This window comes from Buteo buteo, chromosome 6 (genome assembly GCF_964188355.1).
Source record: "Buteo buteo chromosome 6, bButBut1.hap1.1, whole genome shotgun sequence".
NCBI classification, from domain to species: Eukaryota; Metazoa; Chordata; class Aves; order Accipitriformes; family Accipitridae; genus Buteo; species Buteo buteo.
In genome coordinates, this window is record NC_134176.1 from 49,676,246 (window position 1) to 49,692,814 (window position 16,569).

The following is a 16,569-nucleotide window of genomic DNA, read 5'->3' on the forward strand; positions in this document are numbered from 1 at the left end:
TGTTAGATTATGTGAAGAGGAGATATGGGGATTTTTTCTGTCGAAAGTATTAAAGAATGATTCCCAGAGAGACATTAAGAAAAGAATAGCAGACTCCAATATTGGTTTTTCAAGTTTCTTCAATAGTAATGCATGATGACTACAAGTAGCATTAGTATTTCAGAAGCTGTGTTTTTCCTGTTCCCTGTCTTGTATTCTGAATGCATTCCAGATTTCAAAATTTGTGTGTATTGCTGTTGTGGCGCATTTTTTTGATGGATCAAAATCAGACTCTCCAGCAGCTACATGATATCAGTGTCATGGAGCAGTGACAGTTGGCCTTAGCCAGGATATCCACATCATCCAATAACAAATCATATGCCAACAGCTGAGTCTGAGGAGATGCCAGGAGGTAGAAAATAACTATAATGTCTTTCAGATTAAGGAAAGCTTAATTGGAATAACATGAACAGATTATTATGCAAACCCAATTTTAAATGGATTATTTTAATCTCCCTTTTTGGAATCTAGAGATGGTGGACTTAAGTATTAGAGTACAGAATAGATACGCAAATAGGCTTTTATTCCAGTCTTCTAAAAAGTACAGAAAAAAACTGGTGTTTTGGAAACTGAAATAATAGGGGAGCAATAAGATCAGAAATTTTCTGATTGTTTTTTTCCTAGCTCAAGTATGATCCTTAGTACTCTTTCTGCAGTATCCTGTGGATGTTTCTGCACTATATTGGGTGTTCAGTAGATGTTTGTGTAAGGTTTATAACATTAAGCTGTCTCAGGCTTGTGGATGGGGAGATGATTTCTTATTGAAAAGACTGTCCTTCCAAAGACCACTCGAAAGTTTCAGATGTGACGTTGATGGGAAATTAAGAATGTTTGGTGCATCTGAGTTATCAGCATCTGGATGAAGATTACTCGCTTCCTAAAAGAAATGAGGCAACAGTTTTATGTTCTTTGATGCCAACTACAGTTCTGCACCATCTTGACTGAGTTCAGTACAGAAAACTGACTCAAATAAACACATTGTCTGCCTAACATTTTGTTTTTTACCTTTAAAGATAGAAGGTTCATTAGATTAAATGAACTCAACTTCTGTAACCCTTGGGGTTTTTTGACTGTATAATATAAACATGTATAGTTTAAGAAAGAGCAGCGTAACAGTAAAATAGATATGCATATATTCCTTTTCTGTCTGAATAAGCCTTTTAATGATCATATCTGATTCGGTGTAAAATGCAGTAAAATATTAAATGACTGAATGAAAGTATTAGAAGGGTAATTTCAGAATGGTGATTGTTCTTTTAGTAGAGTTGCTTTTTAAATTAACACTGACTTTTTTTTGCCTAAAATACTTATTAGTTCAGTTTGGACCAAAACCAAAAGATGAATTATTGTTGAAGAATTGGATTTAATATCCATTACCATTTTCTCATTCATGACCTAAATGAGAATTGGATGAACTGAAACTACTTGGTATAAAACTTCCCACTGCAGAGAGAGCCAGCATAAGTTCCATCCACCTTTCTTGCCAGTGTAGGAGATAAACATCTGCTTTGGTATATGTGTGTTAGTGACTAAAGCACTGTGCTGCAGTGGCAACAGCTCCAGGGGAACTTTATTCCTCTGTGCGCTTAATCTCCTCCAGCTTTTTCTCCCTGTCATGGCTTACCTGTGCTTTGTTGGTTTGTCAGCAAAGTTAAGATCTTTTTGATGCTTCTTGGCTGTGCGTACACACAGTAATAGAAATACAGTGAAGCTACTTATTTCACCTCTTTCTACAGCTGAGATTCTGCTGTTCACTGAGATTTATGCAGAGAGGTTTTCTGGTATTGTGAATTATGGAAATGTAGAAGTGACTCAAAAATCCAGGAGATGAAAAGTTAAGCAAAATAATAACAATTTTTCTTTGTCTATTCTAGTTCCAAGCTGCAAAGGCTATGTGTTTAAAAACATGTTTTTTAAAAAAATACATGTGTACACTTTTTTAAACTATCAGCTCTGCATCTGGACTGGAAACTTTTATTGGAAAATAAGGAATGCTGGGGTTCTCACTTAACTGTCTTGGAGCGGTGAATATGAGAAAAAAACACAATTGGCTTGCTCTGAAGAGTGAGAGTTGACAGCATTGATGGCTTTGAATACTCATACATTGCGGGGTTATAAACAAAGCCTAACTAGTGTAAGTGTTGTATTATGTTTCTGAAGGCTCAACCATCCCTCTTGGATTTCTACATGTGTTATCATAGCACCATTAAAGCCCTCTGACACCGAACTGTGGTAAGGACTTGACACCCACAAGCATGTCACAGCACTTCTTGGTCTATTCATTTACAATAGGTAGACTGCTTATAAAAATAAGTGTTCTCTGTTGTATGTGCAAGCCTTTGTAAAGGAAAGAGAAGACATGCCAAAAAATTTGGTTTGTTCTTATTTTGGAAAAAAAATGTTAGCTGCTGCATATTAATAAGTTATGAGGAGTATTTTGAACTTGGGGGACATACCTGTATTGCATCATCATTCGTGTGGATCAAATATCTGAGTATTATGCTGATAAACATAGTTTTTCTAAATACCTTGTTCAGTGCTAAGTATGATAAAGCTGTAAAATTATTAGTGTGAATAACCAGTACTTTGTCGGTTTATAGCTTTGTTTTCCCCAGTTTTTGTGTTTCAGTGACTAGGTTAGGTAGCTTATGTTTATACTGGTTTTAAGTGTCCGTTTTATTTTATTATGAGTGGTAGTAACATTGCAATTATACATAGTTTTACGAATCTGTTTTTCAGTGGGCCTTTCTGTGATAGGATCTTTAAGCCTTAGACGAATCAGTTCAGGACTTTTGGTTGGCGTTCTGTCATCCCCAAGTACTCGATAGTCTGAGATTACTCAATAAAAATAAAATACGAAGTCTTGATGGACTCATCAGACTTACTTCTCTCAAATGAAGCTTTTCAGAATATTAATGGAGAAGAATGCATCAAGAGATCAGAACAAGAAATATTGAACTAAGTCTTAAATAATTTTTTCCATGTAATAACTACTCTTAAAGAAGTAGTATTATACTAGAATTTACCTAGTGCTCATGGCGGAAAAAGAAGTGAACTGACAAAACTGTACTTGTGAGATGTTTTATCAGAACACACTGAGAACAAATTGCCTTTGCTGTTCCTTCTTGGATCTAGTGTTGGTCCTTCCAGGGAGGGAGCTGGGTAATCCTGTGAGATCTGATACATCCTGTCAGTGGAGTTAACTGTGCAGACAACCACCTTATCTGAGCAATAATGTTCTAGTATTTGCATCTGCCTAGTACAGTCTTCATAGCATTTGGTTTTATTTATTAGTGTTTTAAGTGCCTAGAAAACCCAATTAAGGTGGTAAGAACAGTGTGAAACCTGATACTATGTATATTTTTTGTGTGTCTCTCTTTTGGGCTTTTCAAATGATAGTGATTTGCATTTTCTTGGGTAAAATGTCAGGATTGCAGATATATACCGGCTTCATTTGAGGCAAATGTACGTGCAATATGGCTTTATGGTGGAAATAAAATGCCCATTTCCTTTGTTAGGAAATCAACTCTATTCTAAGTTGTAATTGACTACCTGTGATCCTAAAGGTCTATCTTTACATTTGGCCTGATGCCCTGGAAATGTTACTGCTTTTGAGAACCTGAAGAGTTGTGCTTCTGCAACCATTTCAGAGAATGTAGGAGGAGCCCTTCATTAGGTTGTTAAGTTAACACGACTGCCATGCCTTTATCTGCCAAAGTATTGAAGAGATATTTTGACTGAGATACAGGTATCTCTTTGTTTAAAAAGGAACCTCTAGAATAGATTGGCTTTATGCAATCTAATTAGATTATATTAGACTAGATTATATTTATCTTTCTGTAAGACTTCTGTTCAGATGGTCTTTGAAACAGTGATTTACGTACCACAACAGTGCTGTCGCTTTCTTGGTGGACAGACTTGTTATTTGGCACCGGTTATTTTAAAACAGACAAACTCAGAGGTGGAAGTTAGTGGAAAGTGAACATTATCTTTTCCAAAAAGAAATAATGGGGCACTGTTGTTGCAGAGTTTTGGTCTCTCAGTTTCCTTAGCTTCTGAATTTACAAGCTTGTCTTTTAGAAAGTAACACTGCTGGATACAGGGTAGATACCTCAAAGTACATCTGCGCAATGTGTCCAGCAAAACTTTCAGGCTCTGTTTGCAAGATTAGGCATCCACATTTGTTTTCAGTAACTAATGTGACTTTATTCTTGGAGGTACTCAGTAGTCTGTAACTTGCTTACTTTGATTTCTGAATGCTAACTTTAGATGTGTGGGATTTTGATGCATAAGTTAATATTTCTCACCTTATAATAGCAACTGTAATTAATTTCAGTCATGAGTCATCTTATTAATAGTAGGAATAAAATGGGATATATTTTCTTGATGAAGTGTCATTAATATGCCTGAAATTTTCACATTTACCATTTTTAGTCATATTAGTCTAGACAGCACAATATGTAACTTATTGTTCTCATTGCCTTAAATTTAGGTGGCAGAAGGAAGCAAAAATGTACGCTTGGGTGCGCTAATCTGTCTGCTGGTAGAGGAAGGACAGGACTGGAAGCAAGTTGAAATACCAGCTGATGGTAGTGAACCATCTCCTCTGGCTCCACCAGCACCTGCGCTTACTTCAACTCCTGCAGGTCCTTCAGTTTCAGCCCCTCCTAAACTGGAACATCAACCTGGAAAATTGCAGTAAGGTTCTATGTTTGTTATGAAATGGAACTCTTAGATCAGTAGAGCTGAACCAAGAATAATCTTTTGTCCCTTTTTACCTAGTATTAAGCTGTTAGTTAAAGAGAGTGTTTTGGTATGTGTGAGGTAATAAAGCTTGCCTGCTCAAAATATTTCTTTGCTTGTAAGCCCAATAAGTCAACTGGAACAACATAGTTTTATTAGAATGCTTTCTATGGATGTGGTTTTATTCTGACTTTGTTCTGCTTTACGAAGGATTCTAAGCTTAGGAAGAAGTTGTGTTTATATATGATGGACACTAATGCTTATGCATCAGGTGCTCAGTTTACCTATAGCTTGTTTTCTATTTCTTTTTTAGGAGAAAAAAATAAACAAATGGCACGCTCCAAAACCCTTCCAAGCTCTTGCACTTTTGATAATAGAAAAAATTTCTTCTTACTTTATAACAGTGGAATGTGAAAACCTCAAAACTGTGGGTTTATGTCCTTTTTAGTAGTTTTGTTTTGGTCTCTTAGGGTACTCTAAGCATTGCAAACATCTTAGAGGGGGAGTAAATTAAGCCTGAAGTGTTAGGTAATAATAATCTATAAATCACTGGTTTGTGTTGCAGGATGTACCTTATTGGGAGGTATTGCTCCTTATTTGGAGTGTATTGTAATAACACAAAAGCTGTAAAATTACAGCCTATTAAAGAAAAGAATAGGAGACTAATTTTGGTAGCATTTGCTATGCAGACTGTTTGGTTTTGGTTGGTTTGGGTTTTTTTTGCGGGGGGGCAGGGTGTTCGGGTGTGGGGTGTTTTTTGTTTGTTTGGTTTCTTGTTTTGGTTTGTTGTTTTTTTTTTCCCCAAACTTATTACCTTTTCTATCTGGTTTGCTATGTTTACATTTGCCGTCATCATTTAGGCTCTTGTCATGAAAGTGGAAGACAACTAATTGAGATCATTTCCCAAATGTTACCTGTAGTAGGAGGATGATCCAAGGAAAGGATCCTTGAAAGGATTAAGATTTGCATTTTAGTACCAAAGAACATCAGAAGTGTGTCTGTTTCACTGCAACTGTTAATTAGAGATGTATCAGCATCTTTGGAATCAAGTGATCATTTATGACGTGGTTTTTTTGGCAGGGGCTTATGAACAGTTCTTAAAACTCAATATGGTGTAAATACAGTCTCCTTTAGGAAATAATGAATTGGAGATTTTGTGGAAAGACTTGAAACCAAGTATTTATTCTTTTATGAAAATGTTGCTGCTTTTGTATCTAAGAATTCTGAAATCTCTTCTCTACATGTTGGGATTTTTTTCCTCATTTCAGAAAGCAAATCATACTAAGGTGCACTGGATGCTCTGTAGCTATGTACTGTGCTTTGTAGCTGATCACTGTTTCTGTTTCCAGGCAGAAATGTTACTATTGAGCGTACCCCATCTAGGTCAAGATGGCAGATACAAGTTTACTAGTATTATACTACATCTTAGGTATATGCTGATTAAAATGTGTGAGTGTGGGAGGGCTTAATATTTAGTCTTCTGAAGCAGATACTGAATTATGCAACTACATCTGTATGGCTTTTGGTTTCTGAAAAAGTAGCCATTTCATTAAATCAATCCTGTAAAATAAAATCAAAGATAGGGCAAAGGTAATGTTATAATTAGAATTAAGCTGCATTAGTGATGCAATTACAGCTAGCCAAACAAATAATAGACATGAGCAACCCTCTTGTCTGAGCTCCTAAAACTCATTTTTTAATGTTGCTATAACAAGCTGGTCTTAAAAAAACATATTTGGCTCTTCACTGATGACCCTTTTTCAGAACAATCCACAAGTATACTGCATTGCGGCTGTAAGAGGAGTTTGGGGAGGAGTTTTCCATTCTTCATTTTTATCCCTTTAAGGTCATTATCATGTTTTTAAATTCAGCCTTGCATTAAAGTTTGGTGAAGGGGCACAGTCTGACTTCAGTGTTAGGACCACAGCCTTTGTACAGAACTCTGTTTTCTTCCCCAGCTGTTGCTTCTGAAATAGAGCATATATTGTATAGTTTCTCTTCATATACATTAAATGAAATAAATTAATCTTATTGTTTAAATAGTTTATTTTTCTCCTCATTTCTTTAGAGTTCGCTTAAGTCCTGCTGCTCGCAACATTCTGGAGACACATGGACTAGATCCAAGCAATATTACACCTTCTGGGCCTCGAGGAATCTTCACTAAAGAGTATGTAGATACTTCAGTAAAGCTACAACCTCATATTCCCTTATTTTTTCCTTTGAACCCACAGCAATCTCCATGAACTTGAAAAGTGCATTTATTTAAAAAGCCAGCTTTTCGTTCCAGTTTTTTCTGCGTGGGAATGGCTTAGTTAAATTTGAAAAACCTGTTGAGAAGATATGGAGAATAGGTTAGGAAATACTGTAAGAAGCCTTTCATTTAAAAAATAAAAATCTTTTTGTTTTTATGTACCATCTGCAGTGCATGATACTGCTGTCACATTTGCTGCAGCTCAGCTATCAACTCCTAGGCACCACTGTTAGCTGCCATTGTTGATCTCAAGAATTTTGCTTCTCAGAAGTGTATTCAGAGCTAAAATAAAATACTAGGGGCCTGTTTTCCTCAACTTGTCTTTGGGGAGTTCAGATCTCTTGCTTCTTTCACTGAAGTTCAGTTATGAAGTCTGTCAGGATTTAATTTGTTCTATTTTTTTATTAGGCTGGGGAGAGCAGTGAAGTGTAATGGAAAGAAATCCAGAGTTCTGTTTTTCTCCCATCTTTGTTTTTCTTCCCCATCTTTGATGTAAAGAATGTTTGTTTACAAGCCTGTGGTTTGTTATGATCAGGCTTCTAGTAGTTTACTATACTTTTTGAGTATTCTGATGTAATGATTGGCACTCAAGCCTTGGAGTGAGGAACTTGTCTATAAAAATGTGTTGTGGTAGATTCAGAGCCCTTAGCCTTGAAATGGTGCATTATCTTCACATTAGCGTGTATGTTATTGGAGATGAGGATTTTGGCAAGAATACTTATTTTTGTTCTCAATAAAATTATTCCTTTTGACAAATGCCATCATTCACCTACACAGACCTTGTTAGCTGCTGTAATTTTAGTTCCATTCAAAGACAACCAGGTCAGTGTAACTTGGAATTGAACACAGAGAAGGAGACAGTGGAAGTCTGGTGTTTTTTCAAAACTCTTTTTCTTATGGTCTTTGGCTGAGTTGAGTTAAAATAAGGAGTTGAATAGATGTAATATCCTGTGTAATAGCAAATTATCAGAGATACTTTTTTTCTTAATTATGTAAGTGAAATGGTAATTTATGATGTGTTACTAGGCTATGGCAGGTGGAAACCCTCTAGGACTTTGAGCTGCCTAATTAACATTCTCTAGTTGTCATGGAGATGTCGCAAAGATTTTCTGTAGCTATGAGAATTATCTAACAAAATCTTTATTCAAAACTGCTTTCTTCCATACAAATGATTTGACTTTGAAATGTCATTATAAGATGCAGACTGACTGTTTGGGGTTTTTTTAACCATTTTTCTGAAATGGTGTTAATCTTTCAGTTGCCTACATGCTCTACAATTATGTTCAGTTTGAATTGAAATGTTTGCAGATTTTTGTAGAGAGCTGCTACAGATATTCAGGGAAATATTTATTTTGCTAACTTTTGATTACTTTTAAGATACATGCCATGCTTTATAGCTGAGTGACTCATAGTCTCTTTTCCAAGTAGACTAGCAATTGATTCTTTGAGGGAGTGTTGCATATTCACTTTTCACTTTTAAACCTTGAGTTTCCTTATTGAACAAGGCTCATGTTCACCAGATTACAGGAAACAAAGACAGTAAGTTATGTAAGCAAGCAAGATTCTTTCCCCTCAACGTTCTATCCTTGAATTCAGTTAACTGTGAAACTTTTAACAGCAATAGGAGCTTTCACTTAATGGCTTTCTCTGTCATCATCTACTCCTTTAGTAAGCTGATACTTCATTTCTCTTATGCATCTGTGCAAGGCTGAATTACTTTTGTCATCTTCCTGCTTGGTTTTGGCTTATGGAGTGGCAGGTTTTTTTATTTTTAAGCAATATCCTCTGCTTTCTTTAGAAATATACTAGAAAATTGGTGTGTCTGTACAAAGTAACTTATAACTTCCGTCAAAGATTGTACTATGTTCCTAGTCATCAGCTCAAACACTGTGTTTGGGAGAGCTATGTTAAAATTGTTGATTGTTTCAGACTACTTCTGTCCTTTCTCACCTTATTTAATAGTGATCTAGGGATTTATAAATGCAACCATAAAAGGGCAGGGCGGGGGGCTAGTTATCAATAACAACTGTGTTTTTCTGAGGCCATGTTCCTCCCATCTGTACCTTCCTACCAGCTGTCACTAAGTGTGATTTGGGATCTTGGAGCTGCTCAGGTATTTGCATTTTCAGCTTGCAAATAAGGCACAGCGCACACATGTAGTGCTGGTTTTCCAGAGAGTCATTTCATGTGCATGTATTAAGTGCAGAATTAGAGTGGGGTCTACGCTGTGTGTAATTTTTCAGCTGCCATTATGGAGGAATTAGTTCCTTCTATAATGTTGATAGCGCAGTAAGTCTGATACCTGGAAGTTTCTGATGTGTAACATTCTCTGCTCACCTTTTTCCTTCTTCCAGGAAATCTTCTATGAATTGAGTAATCGCATGTTCAGATGAAAGGGGATTGGGACAATTTAGTAACAATAACTGCTAGTGTCAATCTGTGCATCTCCTGTTGCACCACTGGATCCTTAGTGATTTCTAGGTGTGCGTCCATTTCAAACAAAGTATATTTTGAGCACAAAATACTCAGTTTACTTTCATCATTCTTTGGATTTTGGCTAACATCAAGTGGAAAGACTACACACTTCTGTAGTGGTGGCGAACTGAAGTGTAACAGAGTTGCCAGAGTCTACATACTTCTAATAATAACAGGCATGTTTTTGTTTAATAAAAGTTTACCAAGCTCTGGTATCTTTTCTGGGGACCAGACTGCTCTCTTTCATGTTTGTTACTTTTCTCTTTCATCTTTGTCCATTACTATCTGGTGTTGATAGAGATTTATGGAGTAGTTGGAAAGATGTGTCCAACACTTCCAGTTCTAATAAAATATCTATTTGCCTGACTTGTGCTGAAATCTGTTTCATTTGGTTTGCTTTGGTGGCTCCTCCAACTCTACTTATATGCAAGCTTCCAATCTTGCACTGATGACAGTCATAACATTGCTGTACCTATTTTTCTTAATCAGTTAAATCATGTGGAATTGGTGTGGGGGAATTATTTTTATATGTACATATAACAAATATTTATATATTATGTAAAAATATAAATATATATGAATTATGATTTTAATATGTATATTTATATATCTTTATACCTCATACTCATGCATGAGTTTCAAAAGCTCCTGAGTGAATCATTTAATCTAAAAATAAGCTCAGTTTTGGCAATACTTTTTTCAGTTACTCTAAAAGCCACGAAAATTGCTAAAGCATTTTCACATGGCTATGATAGGTAGGACCATCTGGTTTTTGTCATTTGCATAATATATGGAAGTAATTTTAAAGCATTTCCTTAGCTTTAAAATATATAAGAAGCTATAAAAGCTTTATTTTATGTGTTATGGAACGTAATGAGCAGATGGTCTGTCTTATGACTGCCAAGTTAAAACCCCTAAGTAATTTTTAGTAGCTTCTAATGTGTTAACTAGGAAAGCTGCATTATGTCATGTACTTACTTTTTTTTTAATGTTCAATTGTAATGCTAGGGAATGATTTTCATTCAATGAAATCTAACTTTTTTGCCGATATAGTGATTATGTTAAATACTAAACACTTATTTTTAAAGCAAATTTTAGCTAACATGTTAAGTTGTGAAAACAACACATTTAATAATGACAAATTTACATCCTGAGCTCAGTCATTTGTTTTATTTTTAGTATCATTTGCTGAAGTATGTATTGAAGTGAAAAATAAATTGAAGCCAGTCAGCAGTCAGTAAAAGGCACTATACAGAACATGTAGAGCTTTTCAGTTTTCAGTTCTTGGTTCTGGAGTGCTACCTTGTTTGGAAGAACTGAGAAGGCATAATGTTGTTCTGAGATTTTGTCCTTTCTACAGAAGTTTAATAACACATAAACTATTGACTCTCAAGCAGAAATCTAATGAAATTAGATAGCTTTGTTGTTTAGTATTTATGGCTTGTGTTTCGAAGCCATGGTATGGTTGTAAGCGGTCGTATTTTTACATTTATTTTTAATTTCCTCTGCCAGTTTATGTAATAAAACTTGATGTACATGAACCTTTGTGTACATGCTGTGGTGATGTCTTCATGAGGTGATAGAGATTTATCTAGGGTGTATGATACGGACTTTCGTTATCAGATCTGGAGCATAAAGAGAGGAGATCTATGACTGATGCAGCTCTTCAAAGAAGTTGCTAGCATAGGTGCAATTACAATTGCAAAACATAAATTTTACTATAGCTTATTTCCCTCACAATTGGCAGTGGTGGTGTAAATGCAGTCTTTTCTGTTTAGCCTCATAGATGCTAATCTTTAGCATGTTGCTTTATAAATACAACGCACCTAGGGTAGGTAGATGTAGTATTATAGCTTAAAGATGGGAGTTTACTTATGTCTGTCATACTATGCCCACAAAAGGGAAGTTTTGTGGTGATAGCTATATCAGTATAAAGACTCTGCAAGAATGGTTATAGAGTAGATGAGGTTCGACCACACCTGGGACTGTTAAATGTTACCCAGTCTTTGTCTTTGGTTCTTTAGTGTGGCACTATCTTTTAAATTGCATATGAAGTATGGACTTGTATACTATCTACACCTCTTTGTGCGTATTTATGTCATAAAGGTACAGAGAAATGAATGATAAATGTACTACTCGATTTTCTGTAAGCACTAATTAATTACATTGAATTCAAATGATTACAAATATATGAAACAGCTTTTGAGACTATAGCCTGAGTAAGTGTATTCTGATACCTTATTTAGAAAAATTGTTAGTGCAATTCACAAATTAGCTTATACGCTCACAGTTAGTGATGATGAATGTTACGCTTCTCTAACACAAATATTTTCTGTTACCGCATATTCAAGCCCTTTTATTCACAGAAGTTAATGAGAATTTACTAAAAAGATATCACAAAAGAGACACAAAATTCATATCAGTTAATAATAACCACCTTAATATTTGGTTTGACAGCAGAAATTTAAATGCACAGAAGTGGCTAGTTAAAATAAGTGACGGAATAGTAATACTTTAGGAATTTTTGAATTAGTTTCTTAGTTGTCAGTATTTCACTGTGTTTAATCACCAGGGATGCTCTCAAACTTCTGCAAGAGAAGCAGAAGGGCAAACCCAGTGAATTGAAACCTGTGGTTTCTCCAGCTCCTCCCCAGCCTACTGCAGTGCCTTCTGCTTCGCAAGCAACAGCTGTGACTTCTGCTTCTCCAAGGCCAGCAGTTCCACCAGTTTCCACACCAGGACAACCTGCTGCACTGGTAACACTTTTGTTGTCCTCAATATTGCTACAGCTAAATATTGCCATGGCTGCGTAAGTAGCTGTATGAGATTTCCAGAACTGGAGAAACAAAGGAAACTAAGGCCACCCGGATGCCAAGCCCAGTCATGTTCAGTTTTTAGTATGTTTGAGTGATTCTAAAGCAGTGTAACTCAAACTGCTAAGCTCCTGAAATTATGGTCTGCACACTACTTCGTGTAACTTGCAAACTGAAGCCATGAAAAAATTTATGTTGCAGGCCTTGGAAAGAGGAAAATCAGAGAGGCAGCAATTTTATTTCAGTCCCCAAACAAGAAGATGCTACTAGTTTGGAAATCAACAATACATTCTTCCCTTCAATCCCTGCAGGATCAGTATGTCAGTGTGTATTTCCAAAGTCTGAGAAACTTGAATCCTGATTTATTTTTACAGTAATTCACTTGTTTGCTTTCCTGCAATATAAGTATATGTAAATGTCCATTGATGGGTTGTCAAGAAGCAAGAAAGGAAAGGGCTTAGTGGTTGCTTTAAAGAGTAATTTTGCGAACTCTAGCACCTAAATACAGTTTCTATGTTAATTTCAAATGTTAGAAATACCACAAATTATTTTTTTAAAGAATACGTGCATTTCAGCATGAGCATTTTAATAGAAATTGAAAAACTTTTGTGAAAAATGGGGGGAAAACCCTTTCTGGCTCTAGAACTAAATTTGAAGTATCTTTACAGGCTGAAGTTTACAATGTAGCTACAATTCATAATATTCAGAAATTGCTGCTTTTTGTGCACTGTACAAAGAACCAAAGAAAGCACAGAAAGCTCAAACTTAGATATTTTTCCATTACAGAAAAAATGTTTCTATGATTGCACTAGAACATACATATTGCAATTTTTTGTGTGTTGAGTACTACTCAGTATGTAGTACATGTGCTATAGATTAGGTATACAAAATAATGTTTTACAGAATCACTTATTTTCTTGCTTTCTGTAGTGACTGTTATTTCAAAAGATTCCTTGAAATTTGCCTTGCTTCTGTGATGAAGTTGGGAAAACTTCTGCATTGAAACATTACTGAATATATGTGGAAGGAGAGAGAAGAACAACAAAAAAGACATGCAGTAAAGCCCATCTTAAGGAACCACTCAGGAAACTGAAAAATCAGTAGCTTACTGAGGAAATATTCTATTATAATTTAAATGGAACAAGTCATATCCTGAGCAATATGCCAGGTCTGACAGATGGAACAGTGCTTATAAACTTTGGCTGAGAATTAATGCCTGAATATTTGGAATTTTTTTTTTTAAGCAGTCTGCTAGAATAGTAGGGTTAATTCTACACCGTAAAGTTAAGTTAAACTATCTTTATTCTATAAAACCCATTGTGTTGATCCAAGTTAAGTGGAGTAGACTAAAACACTCAATGGTCTTAATCAGATTAATTTCAGTAGTTGACATGTATCACTTTTTGATATCTAGGGGATATTGAAGTGAGCAGGAATCACTGATGATAATGCATCAATGCTGGAGTCCTGTTTCAGCAAAGAGGAAGTACGTTTGCTCTCTTGATTTTTAATATGCAGCATATGATTTCTTTCAGGGCACATTCACAGAAATCCCAGCTAGCAACATCCGAAGAGTTATTGCTAAGAGATTAACAGAATCTAAAACTACTATACCTCATGCATATGCTGCTGCTGACTGTGACATTGATGCTATTTTGAAATTAAGAAGAGAATTGGCCAAAGGTTAGTGATTAAACTGATTTGCTATAACATGTGGTACTAATGCATAGTTTGTCTTGTTTACATGATCTTGCCCAGGAGGTGTAGATTTTTCTATAGGCAGAACATTATGCATTCAAATAATCTTATTTGGTATTCTCTATGTTGGACTCAAGCTGTAGTTCCCTGCGATTATTGAATTGGATGACTTATCAAGATACAGGAAGACAGTGGCGTTACTTTGCCAACTAACACAACGCTCTGTAGACAACTGCAATTTAACACAGGACTACGCATTGTCCAGTAGGTTTTTGTTTCCTTCCATCCAGTTGCAGCAATATTTAGCTTCTTGATGGTTAAACTCTCAAATTATTTGTGTGAAAGGTAATAGGGAAGGCTTCAAATTAAAATACACTCATGCTCTGTCCTTCTAGGTACAATGTTAAAATTTAGTTTTGCTGGCCTCTTTGATGCATTTACTGGGAAAGGAAAGCTAATGCAGCCTCTCAAGTCCTGGGTGAGAATGGCTTTATCCATGGTGAGGAAAGAAAGTGAGTTTTTAGTACGTGCCAGCCAGTTGTGGTGAGTTGACCCTGACTGGAAGCTGTTTTATCACTCCCCCTTCTCAGCTGGACAGGGGAGAGAAAATATAACAAAGGGCTTGTGGGTTGAGATAAGGACCGGCGAGATAACTCACCAATTACTGTCACAGGCAAAACAGACTCAACTTGGGGAAAATTAACTCAGTTTATTACCAACCAACCAGAGTAGGGTAACGAGAAATAAAACCAAATCTCAAAACACCTTCCCTCCACCCCTTCCTTCTTCCCGGGCACAACTTCAGTCCTGGATTCTCTACCTACCCCCCACCAGCGGTGCAGGGGGACGGGGAATGGGGTTTACGGTCAGTTCATCACACGTTCTCTCTGCTGCTTCATCCTCCTCAGGGGGAGGACTCATCACACTCTTCCCCTGCTCCAGCGTGGGGTCCCTCCCACAGGAGACAGTCTTCCATGAACTTCTCCAACGTGGGTCCTTCCCACGGGCTGCAGTTCTTCACAAACTGCTCCAGCGTGGGTCCCTTCCACGGCATGCAGTCCTTCAGGAGCACACTGCTCCAGCGTGGGTCCCCCACGGGGTCACAAGTCCTGCCAGAAAACCTGCTCCGTGGGCTCCTCTCTCCACAGATCTGCAGGTCCTGCCAGGAGCTGGCTCCAGCATGGGCTTCCCATGGGGTCACAGCCTCCTTAGGGCATCTGCCGGCTCCGGCGTGGGGTCCTCCCTGGGCTGCAGGTGTATCTCTGCTCCACCGTGGACCTCCATGGGCTGCAGGAGGACAGCCTGCTTCACCATGGTCTTCCCCACCAGCTGCAGGGGAATCTCTGCTCCGGTGCCTGGAGCATCTCTTCCCCCTCCTTCTTCACTGACCTGGGGGTCTGCAGGGTTGTTTCTCTTACATGTTCTCACTCCTCTCTCTGGCTGACGTTTCTGTCTGTCCCAGCAACTTTTTTTTCCTTCTTAAATATGTTATCACAGAGGTGCTGCCTTGGCCGGTGGCAGGTCCGTCTTAGAGCTGGCTGGTATTGGCTCTGTCGGACACAGGGGAAGCTTCCAGCAGCTTCTTACAGAAGCCACCCCTATAACACCCCACCACCACCCCCCCCACCAGCACCCCCACCCCCCCGCTACCAAAACCTTGCCACACAAACCCAATACACCAGTGCATGGTAAATTCCTCTTGAAAGCAAAGTAATGGTATTAATGTGAAGGAGGCAGGGTTATGTCTTTCACTGAAACTCACATATATGAGCTTAAAGCTATTGGAATAGAACGCTTTAAGCTGTTGGAATAGAAATCTGTCCCACATAAAACTGGATGGTTTTAAAATATACATTGACAATTGGATTAAAAGCTATAAATCTCAATATATATATATAAGTGTAAATCCCATTTTTCATAATGTGTCCATTGTGTCTTATTTATACAGAAATGTTTAGGTATAAGATTAAGAAATTAAATTTTCCCTCTTTTGTCTCAACTTGTATTCACTGAAGTGACTTATTTAGAAAAAGTTCTTGAAGTTTAAGGTCATAATCAAAGATCGGGCGTTTTTTTTGCTAAGACTGTTTTTGATTTTGCTAAAATCAGCTGAGTGTACTGTGCAATAGGTTGTTTTAATAGTTTCAAAATTAACTATGCAGACTAGAATCTTCTTCCCAAATCTCAGCTCAAGAAAGTATGTATGACATTGTCCTGGGTTTAGCTGGGATAGAGTTAATTTTCACAAGAAGCTAGGAGGGGGGACAGCCAGGACAGCTGACCCGAACTACCCAAGGGGATATTCGATACCATATGATGTCATGCTCAGTATATACCTGGGGAGCTGGATGTATTTTTAAAAAAGGGGATTTTTCAATAGAACACTCTTCAGGCAGGTACTTCATTTTCATGCAAAATATCACAAAAGAGCTGTTTGCTTAGTGTCTTTTTGTTTAAGGACTTATGTAAAAAAACCTTTATGAAAGTTTTAATTACTTTAACATCATTGTCTTCTTAATTTAAATAAATTTTATATTTAGAAATATTTGA

The 16,569-nt window shown here is 37.0% G+C and overlaps 1 protein-coding gene across 2 annotated transcripts in view; it reads left to right on the forward strand.

Moving 5' to 3' along the window:
• Positions 1-16,569, forward strand: part of PDHX (pyruvate dehydrogenase complex component X) — a 67,025-nt gene that overhangs the window by 25,290 nt on the left and 25,166 nt on the right. For both annotated transcript variants that reach the window (XM_075030899.1, XM_075030900.1), the window contains exons 5-8: positions 4,532-4,737; positions 6,851-6,949; positions 12,081-12,264; positions 13,857-14,004. In XM_075030899.1, the coding sequence (XP_074887000.1) occupies positions 4,532-4,737; positions 6,851-6,949; positions 12,081-12,264; positions 13,857-14,004 (637 nt within the window). The remainder of the gene's footprint in view (positions 1-4,531; positions 4,738-6,850; positions 6,950-12,080; positions 12,265-13,856; positions 14,005-16,569) is intronic.